The 17071-nt window shown below is 35.4% G+C and overlaps 1 protein-coding gene across 1 annotated transcript; it reads right to left on the bottom strand.

Annotated features, from left to right (window-relative positions):
• Positions 1 to 11605: 11605 nt before the first annotated feature.
• LOC129256103 (uncharacterized) lies at positions 11606 to 16743 on the bottom strand. Its single transcript, XM_054894388.2, has 3 exons — positions 16567 to 16743; positions 14991 to 15264; positions 11606 to 12810 (listed from the first exon to the last, which is right to left on the bottom strand). Exons 1-3 carry the CDS (start codon positions 16615 to 16617, stop codon positions 12479 to 12481), a joined length of 657 nt encoding a protein of 218 aa, XP_054750363.1. The 5' UTR covers positions 16618 to 16743; the 3' UTR covers positions 11606 to 12478.
• Positions 16744 to 17071: the final 328 nt, after the last annotated feature.

Genomic DNA, 17071 nt, shown 5'->3' with positions numbered 1-17071 from the left:
TACATCTGAGCCAACTTTAATATTCAAACACGCTGAGTTCATTCAAATTGTCAGTGTTTGGTCATTTTATCAGGGATGGACATTATGAAAACAAATTCAAATTTGGAAACCCGTAAAGTAATGGTTAGAGAAATTCATATTTGGCCTCTGTTACAGTGCCATGTCAGTGGCTGACAGGCACTGTAGAGGCCCGGGGGGGGGGGGGGGGGAGTGGGGTGGGGGCACTTCCACTGACGAGTGGATACCATGCGCGACCCCTTTACCTAATACATCATTGGGTTTAGTGTTCCTGTAACACTAATTGGGTTTAGTACGGCCCGACCTCTCACACCTCCTCGCGCAAATCGGACTCAAAACACGTAGTGTTGACTGTTCGGGGGCAAAGGTTCATACTTTATAAAATATCTTAATTTTGTTAATAAAAACGCAAATTTGACCCTAAACACGTAGCTTTCCTAGCGGAATAAATACCCTTGTTTCATTATTTTAGTGTATTTGACACCCTTATTACGTTACGTACGTAATGTGCCCTATCTTGAAAAAGACATCCTTTTTACGTGTTTTTGGGGGTCGCGCATGGTATCCACTCGTCAATGTAAGTGCCCCCCCCCCCCCGGGAACAGAGGCCAAATAATTAGTTTTAGGTACCAATTTGCCAGGACTGTTCTGTAAGGAAGTGAAAAAAAAAATCTGCATATGACAAAGAATGCGAATGGGTCTAGGGTAAGCCCCCCCCCCCCCCACAACATGGGGGAAATCTCTCCCCAAAGGTAGGGGGACCTGAGGTGGATCCAGGATTTTCCCCCGTAAAATTTGACAAGCAAAAAAAGTAATAATAATAATAATGAATAAATAAAATAAAAATAAAATAAAATAAAGGTTATCACCAAAAAATGTAATGTCATTTCGTCCAAAATAAATTTGACAAGCCAAAAAATGAAGAAATAATGATAATAAATAAATAAAGTAAAAAAAGGTTATCATCCAAAATGTAAAGTCATTTTGTAATTTTTTAATGATGTATTTTTACACCATAAAAGACCACAAATAGTAGGGTGACAATTTATATTGTGCCCCTCCCCCTTTTCAAATGGTAGGGGGACGCGTCCCCCTGGGATTTCCGCCCATGCCCCGTCCCACCGATCCATTCCTGAGTAACAGGTTCTCGAACTAGTTTGCCAGTGTCGACGCTCACAGTATAACACACTGCAAAATCACTGGTGTTAATTTGACACCAGCTCGGCATCTTTATCGGAAAACACCAGAGAAGTTTTAAAACAACACTAGTTAAGAATCAAACCCATAGGCGGATTCAGGGGGGGGGGGGCAAAGCCCCCCCCCCCCCTATTGGTGGAGCAAAAAAAAGGAAAGAAAGAAAAAAAAAGGGAAAAAAGGAGGAGAAAAAAAGAAGAGGAGGAAGAAGACGAGTTCATAAGATAAGATGAGGGGAAGAATTGGAAAATAAAAATAATCTTTCATGCCACTATTATAAAGTTTTCGCGCTCGCATTGCCTGTTAGGTGATTTACATATATCGTCCAATATGGAGCTTGGATATCAAGTATCATATGGAACAGTTTGCCCCCTGAAATAAAAGAAAGTCCTTCGCTAAATTCATTTAAAGTAAGATGTAAGTCTTACCTTCTAAATATGTATACTTCACCATGTTCTCAGTGAATAAGCTTGCTTGCTTTTGTGTGTATGTTTTTTAAACATATTTTTTTTGTAATATAGTTGTTATTTTTTTTCAAATTTTTCATTAGTTTGTTGATTTCGTTTATTTTGAAATGTGTGTTTCTTGCAATCTAATCAATTGATTGCAGGATGGTCTTTTTTCGGTAATGAATGTTAATCAGGGAGTAGCCTAGATAGGTCTATTTGGCTTTTGCTATTCCCCCACATCGCATTCATTACCCTATGTATTTTGTTATTTTTGTTAATTTGTCATTTTACAATATTCATTACTCCTTTACTATGGAATCATTTTGATTGATCTCGATATATTGTATCTTGTATGTTTTTTACAGATGTGAAATAAATGAATTTGAATTTGAATTTGAATTTGAATTTGGAAGTCAATAGGCCCTATACAAAACATATTTCACCTCGAACTTTCATTATTTTGTGTGATTTACAAAATGATTTCTAAAAAGTGCTCTGTAAAATGTCAGTTTTATGGTCTGAATATTAACATTTTTCTGTTCGCGCTGCGCGCTCGCAAATTTTGATTTATCAGGTAACTATTATTTCGTGTATTCCATAAAGTTTTCAAAATATCCCTTTTCAGGTCTGATTGTCAAAACGTATAGTCAGCTAGCGCTGCATGCTCGCATTTTGATTGGCGAGTTATGTATGTCTAAATATTGATTATATAACAAATTACTTAAAATCCCCTTTTCATGACAGTTTATCAAAAATTTTAGCTCGCGATTTGCGCTCTCATTAATGTTTAAAAATATATCAACGGGTGCATCTTATTCATAATAAAAAAGGGCTTGAAATGTTTAGTTTTCAGGCCATAGTATCATCAGATTTCGCGTCTTCATTGGGCATTACCGGTAATAAATAAGATATTGATTTAATGATTAAGTTGTCCCTTTTGTTTCATCTCGCGCTTAGCAAGATGAATAGGAAGATAGTTATCATTTTCATATTATGACATGTCCTGAGGATGTCCCGGTCCTATGTCAAAACTCAAAGTAATAATAATTATAAATATCAGCTCTTTTTTAAGTGCGATCCATATCCACCTCACAATTTTCCTACAAAGTGCTTGAAATATAAAGCTGAAATTTATTCTTTTTTTTTCAAATCGGAACACCAAATAGTTTAAACTCGCGCTTCGCGCTCGCGTTGATTTTCATGATAAAAGATGTATTGAGAATGCCTAGATACTGTCTAGGTTTAAATATGAAACACGCGCGCGCATGTTTATTCAGATACTCAACTTGTTTTCTATTCAAATCATTATCCAGTTTCAGATCACATTATCAAAAATGTTCTGCTCGCGCTTTGCGCTCGCATTATTAGTGTAAGGAAGATCCCCAATTAATCATTCTTTTCATGATTTACAAAACATGAATAGAGTGTCTGGTTCAATAGGACTAAATCTCAAAAATTTCCACTCGCGCTTTGCGCTCGCATCAACTTTTTATATATCTATTCTGTTTAAGTTACAAAAAGTGCTTAGAATTTCCATTCTTTAGGTGAAAATGTAAAAAAAAAATCATATCGCGCTCGCATTATTGATTATTGAAATGTGTAACGTCTTCATGGCTAAATGCAAGCAGTCTTTAACAGGTACCTTTCCCATCAGTTCATTTCTGCTCGCGCTTCGCGTTCATAGTAACTATTAAGTTGCACACACATCTTTTCCAGGATAACAAACATTGCCAAGAATGTTCAAATTTTAGGGAAAAAATACATAAGATTTCAAATCAAAATTAGCTCGCGCTTTGCGCTCGCATCATATAATTAAGGATTATGATGTTATATATTTATGTTGATTTATAAGAATAAAGCTAAGAAGTGACTTTTAGGACTACCCCTTCAAAGAAACAAACAAAAATCATCTTCGAGCGAGAATTTCAGCTTTTCATTACAATCTTACTTAGTGATATATTCTGCCATCATGTTTAGAAAAAAACATTATACCCTACACTTTTTTCCGGCCATTTTCTTTCTTTTCTCCTTTTCTTCAGTGTTCTTGGTCGTCGAACTTGGGGGCATGCTCCCAAACCGTTCCATTTGTAGGCCAGTGCTATGTACGTGGGTGGGCTCCGGGGCGGAGCACCTGGAACCTCTCGAGATTCAGCCATTTTAAACCTTGAGGGGTATAGGTTTTACACAACCACATTATTTCAACGCAGTTGGATGTTACACCAACAATTTTTAGGGGGCACTTTATGGGAAATGTTCGAAATTCATTAAACGAAGAGAGAGGGGTGGGGGGGAGTAAAACAATGGGGTAAATTGCCAATTCGTCTTTTGCCATTCGGTCCACTCACCACATGGTCTACCTTTATTTTGTCCTATGCCATTTCGTCCATCAACATTTCGTCTACCTCCCATTTCGTCCAATAGCCATTTCGTCTAATCATCAGTTCGTCTATTTACCATTTTGTCTACAACCATTTCGTCTACCATCCATTTAGTCTAATTACATTTAGGCTGATGCCAACTCGTCCATTAATCGTCGAATGTTCATATAGTCCAGTAGCCATATCGGCTAATATCAGTTGGTTTAATAAAAAAAGTTACATGTAACAATAAACCCAGGTTAAAAGAGCAGGGGCGTATTAACAGGGTTCGGTGGCCAGGGGGGGGGGGGGGTGGTAAGAGCAAAAAATTTCCCGGTCATGTCATGGTATGAACAGGATTTTTTATGATTGTGCCCCGAGCATTGCCATTGGGCATGTTAGGGCGAAGCTCAATGCGTGACAAGTACAAAAAAGAGGGGGGCACAGTATGGCACGCACAGCAAAATAATGCTTAATATAAGTCCCGAGCGAGCGAAGAGAGCGAAAAAAATCACTTTTTCATGAGAATCTAACTTTACGATTGATTCTACATGATATTGAGAAGAAACATATCTTACATCTTCCTATCCTTTTTATCCTTTCTTTTTGTTCTCGATTGTAAAACTTTTATAGGGCCAGTACTATTCGGATCGGGTCGGGGGCAATGGCGGCACCAGGATTTTTAACCCAGGGGAGGCAAAAGAACATTGGGGGGACAGCAACACACAAATGGTTTGCCTATTTCTCAAAATCGAGCGAGAAGCGCGAACTAATTTTTTTTAATGTAGACCCTACTGACTTGAATAGGGACCTGTTAAGGACTAGCTGTTTGCATTGGGTATATCTCACTAAATAAATGATGCGCGCGCGAAGCGCAAGCTGAAAATTGTTGACATCCTGAGATGATAACTGGACGTCCTAAGCACTTTTTGCAATCATGAACTAGATGGCTATCTAATTAAACAATTGATGCGAGCGCGTAGCGCAAGCTAAAATTTTTTCATTATGAATACGCAGGATGTGTATCTCGCTAAAACAAATAATGAAAACTCTATCGCGAGAAGCATATTGACTTGAACATTTGATTTTTAAGCCCCATGCGAACAGATTATTTATTTATCTCAGTCAACAGTACTATTCGGAGTGGTTTAGAAGCTATCTCATAGGAAGGTCTCAATTCGTTTCTATTAAGGGTGTTAATTCGTCTTTTAAACAACTACCTTGTGGTGTCCCTCAGGGATCTCTCCTTGGACCTTTACTTTATATTTTGTATATGAATGACTTTCAAAACTCTTCTCGGGTCCTGTCATTTACTCTATTCGCTGATGATTCTTCCGTTTTCTTTTCCCATAAAAATCCCAATATCCTCTTAGAAACAGTTAATATTGAACTCAGACTCGTTGCAGAATGGATATGCGCTAATAAACTTTCCCTTAACAAAAATAAAACTCAAGGTATGTTTTTCAGTAATTCTATTTCACAGTTACCCGGTAATGTTTACATTAATAATCCTGTTATAAATATAGTTGATTCGTTAAAAAAATTTTGTCTTATTATTGACAACAACTTTCTTGGAAAGAGCATAATTTGAATTTAGGTAAAATGCTTGCGAGAAATGTTGGGGTAATCAATAAACTAAAATTGTCATTTCCTATGCATATTTTAAAAGGTTTGTACTCAACACTTATCCTACCTTATCTGAACTACGGTATACTTGCATGGGGTAATTCGTTTAATTACCAACTGGATAAATTGTTAATTCTTAAAAAACGGGTATTGCGAATAATTTGCCATTCTGACAGGTTAAGTCACACGAATACTTTATTTTTCAACAATAAAATATTAAAGGTGCATGATTTATATAATTTTATGTTTCAATTGAAATCAAATGCTTTTCCTCATGCTTTTACATCACTATTCCAAAATAATCAACATTTGCATACTTATCCTACCCGACAGTCGTCATTCTTTCACTTGCATAGGTTGAGAACAGTACTTAGGAAAAGGACGATAGTATATACTGGTCCAGTTTATTGGAATTCCTTGGATATGACACTTAAGCAACTACAAAATTATAATATTTTCAAACATCACTTGAAAGCAAAGCTTCTTCTTCGATATAATGAAACAAACTGAAATTGCTCTTTATTGGCATGCTCTATTGTATTTTTGTCCACAGAGCTTATTATCCAGAAGTTTCTAAAATTATGTTGGATGGCAGCTGCTTACTTTATTTCTTTTGTTCTTTTATTTCTTCGTTTCTTTCTTTCTTTGTTTTTTCTCACGTTTCTGTTTTTGTCGGTGTAATTTGATTGATAAAATGTTGTCACGTGTATTATTATCAAAAAATTCAAAAGTAATGTATAAAAAGGGGAACCATATCTACAAGCATTCTGCTTCTAAGGTTTCCTCCACTTTTCCGTTTTTATGTACTTAAACATGTATTAATATGTATTGATTAAGAATGCTTGCTATTTATACTTATATAGTCTACGTGTGTAATGGTTGCTCAGCTTAGTTATGTAAGTTATCAAAGTTTTGTAACATAACAGATTTGTGGAAATAAAACCTAAATGAAATGAAATGAACATTTGAGTTACTGCGAGCGCAAGCGACATTTTAAATTTTATGTAATGACCTGAAAGATTTATGTTAGTGACAAAAAATATTGGAAGCTAACAGTGAATGGATGAGAAAATTTTCTAAATTTAAAGAACGAAGCTGTTTTGGAGCACTTTGCAGCTTTAGTAGCATGCTTATGACAACATTTACTATAAATTTTTTTCAATATTTCAGGGGGGGGGGGCAACTCACTGGGAGCAATGTCCCCCCCCCCCCCCGTGCCTCCCCTTGGTGCCACCAGTGGTCTGGGGTGGAGCCCCCGGAACCTCATGATATTTCTAAACATTGCAGATGACCACCTTTTTATCAAATCGTGGGTACATACACAACACATATTGAATTCAACACAGTTGCGGATAGGCCAGTAAACAACTATATTTTGAGGCAGCACAACAGTTTTAATTTTAAAATTAAATTCTAATTATGTAATAATAGCTTTGGAAATTTAGCCAAAGTGAACATAAAGACTTTTTACAGTAAATCTAGCCAGTGTAATGCTTTACTTAATGGAACATAATATCTAGGGATATAGTTTCCCTTTCCCTTTTACCCTTCTCTTTCTTCCTTTCTTTCTTTCTTTCTTTCTTTCTTTCTTTCTTTCTTTCTTTCTTTCTTTCTTTCTTTCTTTCTTTCTTTCTTTCTTTCTTTCTTTCTTTCTTTCTTTCTTTCTTTCTTTCTTTCTTTCTTTCTTCCTTCCTTCCTTCCTTCCTTCCTTCCTTTCTTTCTTTCTTTCTTTCTTTCTTTCTTTCTTTCTTCCTTCCTTCTTTCCTTCCTTCCTTTCTTTCTTTCTTTCTTTCTTTCTTTCTTTCTTTCTTTCTTTCTTTCTTTCTTTCTTTCTTTCTTTCTTTCTTTCTTTCTTTCTTTCTTTCTTTCTTTCTTTCTTTCTAATTTCTTCCTGTCCCTTTTATTTCTTTCTTCCTTCCTTCCTTCCTTTCTTCCTTTCTTTCTTTCTTTCTTTCTTTGTTTCTTTGTTTCTTTCTTTCTTTATAATTTCTTTCTTTCCTCCCCTTTCTCTCTTTCTCCCTTTTTTTTCTTTTTCCCTTTTTTTATTTTCCCGGTGAAATCCGCGAGGGGGCAGCTTGCCCCCTGCCCCCCGCCTGTTACGCCACTGTACAAGAGCATGATACATATAAAATGAATATTACGGCAATATACAAAAAACACACCAAAAACAAGAGGTATGCATGTATCAAACGAGAATGAGGAAAAGAGGAAATGAATTATTCACCAGCTAGCATTTTACCATATTACAATATGTTGGTATTAACTAGATTCGTTCATGGCCAGATGTTTATGACCATCAATTGATTGGATTAAACTCACAAAGAGTCTGTTATGAAACAAATAAGTGTTAAAAACAAGAACGTTAGAGAGAGAAATATAACACCCCCTCAAAAAAAAGGGAAAGAGGGAGAATGAAAGAGAACATGTTAAAACCCAATCAGACCCAGCACCTTTAGTCCAGGATAGGCCCCATAGAAAATTGTACAAACCTTGTTTTTTCATATATACAATATTTTTTCATGGTTTCTTGTCAATTCGAGGGTGCTGATTACGAATCTGAATGATGCCACTCGTGTAACCTTGAGCATTTTCCGCAAATTGGCAAAATCTAATATGGCCGCCAAATATGCAAATTACCCATGAAAATCATAAAATTGCTAGAAGATTGGCTATAAAATGTATGTAATTGTGTTGCAGGAGTGAAATACTCTCTGAAAAAACGATTTTTGAAAAAATATGTATTTTCTTGATATTTAAAATGGCCGCCATAGACCGCTGTATTCAACTTTATGTACAATATGAATGGGGAAAATAATTTTCACAAAAGTGAGCACTATAAATGCAAGTAATTGTGATTTTTTTTAAAGTAATGGATGAAAACATGATTGCTAACGAAATATATCATTTTTTATGTCATATGTGTAATAAATGAAGCATTTTAGTATTCAAAAAGCCACCAAACGCCCTAACAGTATTATGTATAATGTTAATGGGGACAAAATAAAATCACAAGAGTGAGTACTAAAATGCATATTATTAAGATAAGCGAGTGGCATATTGGCTAAAAATTCAATTTTAACGGAATATAATATTTGAGATGCAATTTATGTGATAAATGCTGTATTTTGAAATTCAAAATGGCCGCCATATGCCCATTATACATTATGTACAATGCGAATGGAGAAACTCATTTTCACGAGAATAAGTACATAAAATGCATGTAATTGTGATATACGAGTAAAATATTGTCTGAAAACACGTTTTCTAGCTAAACATATCATTTCTCTAGTCATGCATGAGATAAATGCTGTATTGTTAAATTCAAAATGGCCCCTATAGGCCCTAACAGTATTATCTACAATGTAAATGGGGACATGTAATTTTGTAAGAATTTGGATTTGCTTGACTATATGAAATCCATATAATCCTTTTGAATGAGTAAAATATTATTTGAAAGCATGATTTTTATGAAATATAGCATTTCTTCTGCCATGTAAGTGATATATACTGTATTTTGACATTCAAAATAGCCGCTACAAGCCTTAACTAAATTATGCTACATGCGTTTAGGCCTATTTTCAGTGGTAATCATAAAATATGCATGTTGCTGTGATGTACGAGTAAAAATAATGTCTTAAATATGATTTCTAAATAAATACATCCCATGTTGCTCATGGAGGTAATAAATGCTGTACTTTGAAATTCAAAATGGCTGTCATAGGCCCTAAAAGTATTATGTACATTGTAATTTGGTACATATAATTTCGACAGAATTTGGCTTTGCTTGACTATAAGAATTGCATATAATTGTGATGAAAGAGTGAAATATTGTCTAAAACCATGGTTACTAACGAAATATATCATATCTGGTGTAATTAAGGTGGCAAATGCTGCATTCTGAAATTGTAAATGGCCGCCATAGGCCCTTATTGTATAATGTACAATTTGAATGAGGACAGAGAATTTTCACAAAAGGGCATATGGCGGCCATTTTCAATTTTGAAATATAACATTAATCACATAAATTTTATGTAATATGATATATTTCGTGAGTAATCATGTTTTTAGACAATATTTCACTCATACACCACCTTTTAGTCAAGCAAAGCGAAAATCTGTTAAAATAATTTGTCCCCATTCACATTGTACATAATAATGTTAGGGCCTGTAGCGGCCATTTTGACTTTCAAAATCCAGTATTTTCACCTACCTGGCAGGAGAACTGATATATTTTGTTAGAAATTGTACTATCAGACAATATTTTACTCATAGATCAGAATTACGTGCATTTATGGTGCTCACTCCTGTGAAAATTGATTTCCTAGTTCGCATTGTACATAATACAATATATGTCTATGGCGGCCATTTTGAAAGTCAAAATAAAGTATCATAACACAAACTTAAAACCTGAATGATATATTTCGTTAAAAATTATGTTTTTTTAGACAGTATCCCAATTATTTATCACAAATAAATGCATTTCAGTGCTCACTCTTGTGATTTCATTGGTCCTCTTTCCCATTGTACAAAATACTTTTAGGGCCTTTGGCGGCCATTTTGAATATCAAAATACAACATTTATCACATACATGGCATATTAAATAATATATTTTGTGAACAATTATGTTTTTAGTCAGCATTCCACTCGTTTACTTTAATAATATGCATTTTAGTGCTCACTCTTGTGATTTGTTTTTGCCCCCTTTGCTGATAGTACATAATCCTTTTTGGGCCAGTGGCGGCTATTTTGAATATAAAATATTATGACATGATAAATGATATATCTTGTTAACATTGATGATTTACATACATTACTTCTTCCATATATCACAATTACTTGCAGTTTAGGGAATATTTTTGTGAAAAATATTTTTCCCTATTCACATTGTACATAATAGGGTATATGGCGGCCATTTTTAATATGAAGAAAATAAATATTTTTTTCAAAAATCGTTTTTTCATAGATTATTTCACTCTTGCAACACAATTAAATACATTTTGTAGCCAGTCTGCTGGCAATTTTATGATTTTCATGGGTAATTTGCATATTTTGGCGGCCATATTGGATTTTGCTAATTTGCGGAAAATGCTCAAGGTTACACAAGTGGCATCATTCAGATTCGTAATCAGCACCCTCGAATTGACAAGAAACCATGAAAAAATATTGTATATATGAAAAAAACAAGGTTATGCCTCTTCTATCCTGGACTAATATAATTCTTTCAATGATTCAGCGCTGGATCCATGATACTTTGATCAGGGGACGGGGGAGGAAAGATGACCTGTAAGCCTGTAAGGCGATTTGTTTTTCTCAATGGACATTATAAGACTATAAACACTACCAGACCTAGACCACTTTCTTTCAATTCAATTCAATTAATTGTATTGCCATAATTATAATCGTTAAAAAACATAAAAATGACTTCGGACTCTTGATACATAAACAAAAGTGTACAGAATAGTGCAGAATTCGTTTCTTTCTTTCTTCTTCTCGTCCCTGTTCTCCTGACACCGCCACTGCAATGAATTATTATCATGATTATCCCACTTTATTTTAGTGTGTGTCGGGCCGGTGTCGAGTTACAATGTGGGTGTGGTTTATATATTCTTTTGTTGAGGAAAACTACTCTCTGAATAAATAAAGGAATGTTTTACTCACTTTGGTAATGACGTCAAGAATCACCCAGTTTTGAATAAATTAAAGGTAAAAGAAAGTATCAAAATCAAGGCTAAATGTCACAACATTATCATAGATCTGTAGATCTATAGTTCTGGTACATTGAAGTGTATTTATCTTGGGAAATCATGAAATCTTATCTGAAAACCGAAAATTCTGATGATCACTAACGCAAAAGGCATATGTCAGACAGTATATTGATATTGTAAAATACCCGACATTTTAGGAAATTCTGTGCATATTTTGCTTAATTTCTCAGCTACTATACACACTTTACAGAGCCATTTGGCACGTTCATTATTTTTATTCATGCATACAAACAATTGGGTGGTAATTTCAATGGATTCTGTTCGAACTCATTTTGAGATCGTTACCACAACTGGTATCAAGAACAAAAGGTTTAAACAAAATTTAAAATGATATCACGATCAAGGAGAATGATGTGTTAAGATAGAAATGGCGAAGTATATTAATGAACAGTAAATGTGTAAATAAAGCCCGCGAAAAACTTGTTTAGGGGGTTATTTGCACACAGAGAAAAACTCGTTTAGGGGGTGTTTGGAAATAATTTGACCAGAAGGTGATATAATGCACTTTATAAGGATTACAGTTCACTCCAAATGGATTGGTCCTCCAAGAGGAGTGTAAAAAGGATTGTATTTAAGGAGTGTAGTTTCACATGTTAACCTTATCTCAGGTGGTAACCATAAAATCAGTTCAATTTGACATGCTGGTGAATTGACATTGGATCTACTCAAATATTATAGAACAATAGAAGTCAGCACCTCCGATCTCAGCTTGTTGTTGATAAAGCATCATCTTGAGTTAAGATGGGGGAATGATGAAGTATCGTTTTCAAGAACTTTATTGTTTAATTAAGTTATCGTTTTTCAAGAACTTAGCCAAAACAGAAGACCACTTTCTTGTTGCATGAAATGATGTATTAAAATAGGCCTATGAATTAGTAGTGCAATTAAGTCACTATCGATAGTAAAAACTATCATACAGATATAATAGATGAAACTGTTTATTTAGAGCCAGTCATGGTGAATATTTTACCATTCATCGGATATGACGTAATATCAGTTTACAAGCATCAATCAACTAAAGTGTCAAGCAAGAATCCACGTAAAAGTTAAAGAACCTATCATCAGTTTTCAAGACAATTCAATGCTTAAGAGGAGAATCAGTGAAAGTAAAACTAGAAAGACTATAACTGCTGGTAGAAGAACCTTCCGAAGAGCTTTATATGGTGGTGCTTCTGAGAATCTAGATGCCTTTGCGATAAAAGTTTGAAGTTCAGTCCAGTTACCAGGCCCAAGTTGACTGGGAGAGTTAGACAGTTGACCGCTGATAAAAACCATTGAAGCATTCTTAAAAGTGGTTGGCTGTTGACGACGAAATGATTCCATCTTTTCTTCGTATTCATTGTCATCGAGGATCGTCTCTGTCGGCAAATCATGCACGATCACCCCAACTTTTGATTTACCTTGAATAATGAAAAAAAAGAGAGGGAGTGCGAGAGATCAAGAGTAGGAGGGGGTAGGATGGGTGATTAGTATACATTATACTCCGAATTGGGTTTGTTTCGGAGGATGGTGTCATGCAGGAAGGAGCATTCTTCTGTAGAAGTGATTTTCGGAAGCCCGGTACCAGTTTCGAATTCATAAGAATATTGGTTAGATTTGAATATTACGGAGGATAATGCTCATGAATGGATTGTGTTAGAAATAGCATACCGAACAAGTTTAGCACTAGGCTTTCAGCCTGTATGGAAGCTTAAAAGTGACACCCAGATGTTCAGATAATCATCTCGTCATGTCTACGATCCTTGGAAAAGATGACGAGATCGCGGGGATGAGATGACACATTCTTGGATCTCGTCATGTATACATCCCATGCATGGGAGAGATGACATCAAGATCTTGGATCTCGTCATGTCAACTTAATCAAATTGACTAGACCAGTAGTCAGCTGGGTGCAACTCATAAGTCTAGTCACACTTCTGAATTATATTCTAGTCAGAAATAACTATGTTCTAGTAAAATTCGACTAGAAAATAGTCAAATATGACTAGCATAACAGTTGCAACCAGCTGGCCCTATTAACTAGTCATTTTTGACGGATTTGTTTTTAGAGTGTATATCTTTCAGAAGAGATGATCAGGTGACATGATCATGGATCCAAAATTTTGTCATCTGATCATCTTTCCCACAGGATGTAGACATGACGAGATCCGAGATCTTGTCATCTGATCATATCTCCCACGGGATGTAGACAAGACGAGATCCAAGATCTTGTCATCTGATCATCTATCCCGCATGATGTACACAAGACGAGATCCGAGATCTTGTCATCTGATCAGCTCTCCCACAGGATGTAGACATGAGACATGACGAGATCTGAGATCTCGTCATCTGGTATTTTTTCTAAGGGATGTAGCCCTCTTAACATCTGGGTGGCATTTTAAGCTTCCAAACATACCAGAATCGATCAACTGAAAATTCGATTCTTACAAAAATTCAATATTTGAGTATGTTCATTTGCACGCCTAACATGTTTTTATATTTTGTTATACTTCATTCATGATAGTAAGCATGGCGAACGGCAAATTGCCAATTCGTCCACTCACCACATGGTCTACCTTTACCTTCATTTAGTATAATGCCAGTCTGTCCATCAACATTTCGTCTAACAACCATTTGGCCCAATAATAATTTGGTCCAATCATCACTTCGTCTAATCACCAGGTGGTCTACGACCATTCTGTATCATAACCAGTTGGTCTAATACTCGTTTTATTTTCATTCATTTTGCATAATTAACACTTAATCTAATTAGACCGAATGGTATCTAGACTAAATGGCTATTAGACCAACTGGCTATTAGACGAAATGGTGAGAGAACGAAATGGCCATTAGACCATGTGGATATTAGACGAACTGATGGTAGACCAAATAATAGTAGACGAGTTGGCAAATTGGACGAATTGGCATTGGACGAATTGGCATTGGACCAAATGAAAATAAACCTGGCAAACATGGACGTTCACAGGGTAGTTGCTCCCCCCCGAAATTTTGAAAACTTGCATTTTTACTGAAAATTTTCGCAAAATTCACCATAAGCGTGCATAAAACCCTTCAATTTTACTTCGGAAAATGCAAGAGTGCCTCCAAGACAGTTCGGCCGCTTCGCTCCCTCGCTTTTGATTTTTTTTTTCAAAATTATTCATGCGTCTTGCCCCCGGCCCCAAGGCATGCCAGGAAAAAAAAATTCGTGTACGGCAATGATGGCAAGCACCTTTTGTGAACACAATCACAGTGTTTCGGGAATGCTTGTACCATAGATATTGCACTTACCTAATGTGCTAACAAGTGTGATGCTTTTGATTAAAAAAAAATCAGTGAACACAAAATTCAACTGAGTGATTGATGTTCCAAACTACAATTATCACATTAAATCATTTTAACCAACAGTACAGTGACATTGTGGAAAAATAATGTTTCTTACATTCGAGTGACTTTTCAAGAACCTCGAGGTCTTCAGGAAGATACAGAAACATCATAAAACACAATACAAGAAAACTAATGTTATTCATTTTCAGACAAAATTCTTATTCGTTTTTAGAATATATTGATCAGACTTTGTAGAAGTAGAATAAATCCGCACCTAGCTCCCTTACAGCTATAGGAAGGAACCTTGTATATAATGCATCCTTCACATCTGTGATGGCAAACCTTCTGTTTTGAATAGAATGACAGAGTATCATGGCGTCTATTTCCTTGTCTTTGAAGTTTAATTTCTCGACTTCATTGTAAGGGAGCTGTTGATATTTAACTTCCTTAATGATATCATACAGCTCGTGCGATATCTCTTCCATGAAACCATGAACAGTAGATTCTGGAGCCGAAGTACATACTGTGACAGCTACTCGTCGGTATACCTGAGAAAACAATTAGAAGAATGTTTTAATAACCATCATGGAATATTTCAAATTGTTAGAATGGTTCTCATCAAGTGCGTAACCAAGATTATTGCGGGAATAAATTGGGGGGGGGGGGAGACATTTATTCAATGACAGCAAGCCGTCTGATAAGGGGTGGAGGGATATGCCCTAGCTTCCCAGCTATTAGTTGAACGTTTGGGAAGCCTATATATAGTTGGCAATAATGTGAGTAAGGATCGCAACTAATCTGAGTTACGATCTTCCCTAGCTGACGTAGCTGTGTTGTCACTGTGTACTCAAAAGAAGTCGTTCCTCATGATATTAATATTTTGGAACTTCAAATGCAATCTTGAAAATGAACCACGCTATCGTCAGCATGCATTTCAGGAACAAAATTGCAAAGTAAAAAACAAAAACAAAAATATCATATGCGTCTAAGGCATATATATATATATATACATATATATATATATATATTGTGAAAGAAATGGATGAAGAGAACAATGGTAGGCTTACCTTAAATCAAGGTTCCCCAGAGCTATCTGCCCAAGTTTTGGAAAAATTGACAATGACGAAAAAATGTCTCTGCCGGGAATCGAACCCGGGCCCTCAGCTTTGAACGCCGGTGCCTTAACCACTAGACCACAAAGACGGGTTAGTGGCTAGGGCGACCCCAATCCGATTGACCGTCAGACAGACAGATTTTCGACACTATACCAATTATAATTTCCTTTGTCGGGTGTAGGTGGGTTTTGAACAATGACAAGCCGCCATGCCTCAGCTGGATCAAAGCTATATTGCTTTGATACAATACACGTAAAGGAGAAAGTATACAAATGTGTGAAATTATACATGTACAACAGCCTTGGCAACTCTTTTATTTTAATATTTTGTGAAAGAAATGGATGAAGAGAACAATGGGCAGTAAATATTTATACTGTGTGTTTGTAAACCATCGAACGGTGATGGGAGGTGAGAATCTTCAATGGGATCCAGTGGACTTTTGGCTACCCCTGGCCACCGGTCGATGGGTCTTTCAGTTTTCTTTGTTTTTGTATTCCTCTTGCCAGAAATAAAATAAATGAAATGAAATATATATATTTCAAGAAAAAAAATGAATAAAGTCTGATACTGTAAAATACAATAAAATAATTCAACAAAACATAATGTTGTTTGTATTGTTTACTTATGTGGGTGTATGTTTCATGTTTGTGACATTGTTAACATAATGATATAAATGGTCCTTAGATATACTAATTAGATGAAAAAATATTCGGAAGAATAGAATTGTATACTCACCGATATTTCCAATATATGTTCATAATCTTTGCGTAATTTTGTCATTTCCATGATCAATTTTCTTTGAAGAACACTGTAATAAACAGATCACTTTGCATGAGATATACTCTAGCTTATACAGAAACAAAAACAATCACATGCCTATGTGTATATTGATTATCGCTGTATAAGGATATTAAAGTCGGTTACCATAAATATTTCCTGTCACATGACTGGCTTTCCGTTCTGGGTTTATTTACATGTCCAAATCTGAATTCATGTCTGTTGCCGAATTTTATTTGACTTAAAAAAAAGATATTTTTATATTACTGTTTTAAACTATGAATGAAAATTGTAGATTAACAATAGAGCTACTCTTATCATTGACCTTGTCTGCTATTGTTAGCAGAGAGCCTGAAAAAAAAATCCGAATTAAACTGTGATAGCTTCACGTGATTGATTTATTTGATACAATCATGATCAGACTGTTTATTGATTGATATGGAAAGTCAGTGGCGTACCGTGG

This window comes from Lytechinus pictus, chromosome 3 (genome assembly GCF_037042905.1).
Source record: "Lytechinus pictus isolate F3 Inbred chromosome 3, Lp3.0, whole genome shotgun sequence".
Lineage (NCBI taxonomy): Eukaryota > Metazoa > Echinodermata > Echinoidea > Temnopleuroida > Toxopneustidae > Lytechinus > Lytechinus pictus.
The sequence above is the reverse complement of the archived record's forward strand: the minus strand, read 5'-3'. Positions and strand labels throughout refer to the sequence as shown.

What these genes read in the sequence shown, in the direction of transcription:
- LOC129256103 (XM_054894388.2), bottom strand. Translation starts at nt 16,617, where the DNA reads ATGGAAATGACAAAATTACGCAAAGATTATGAACATATATTGGAAATA. An exon ending in AACATATATTGGAAATATCG is followed by an intron (nt 15,265 to 16,566) that starts GTGAGTATACAA and finishes TTGTTTTCTCAG; the next exon opens with GTATACCGACGAGTAGCTGT. An exon ending in TATAGCTGTAAGGGAGCTAG is followed by an intron (nt 12,811 to 14,990) that starts GTGCGGATTTAT and finishes TCATTATTCAAG; the next exon opens with GTAAATCAAAAGTTGGGGTG.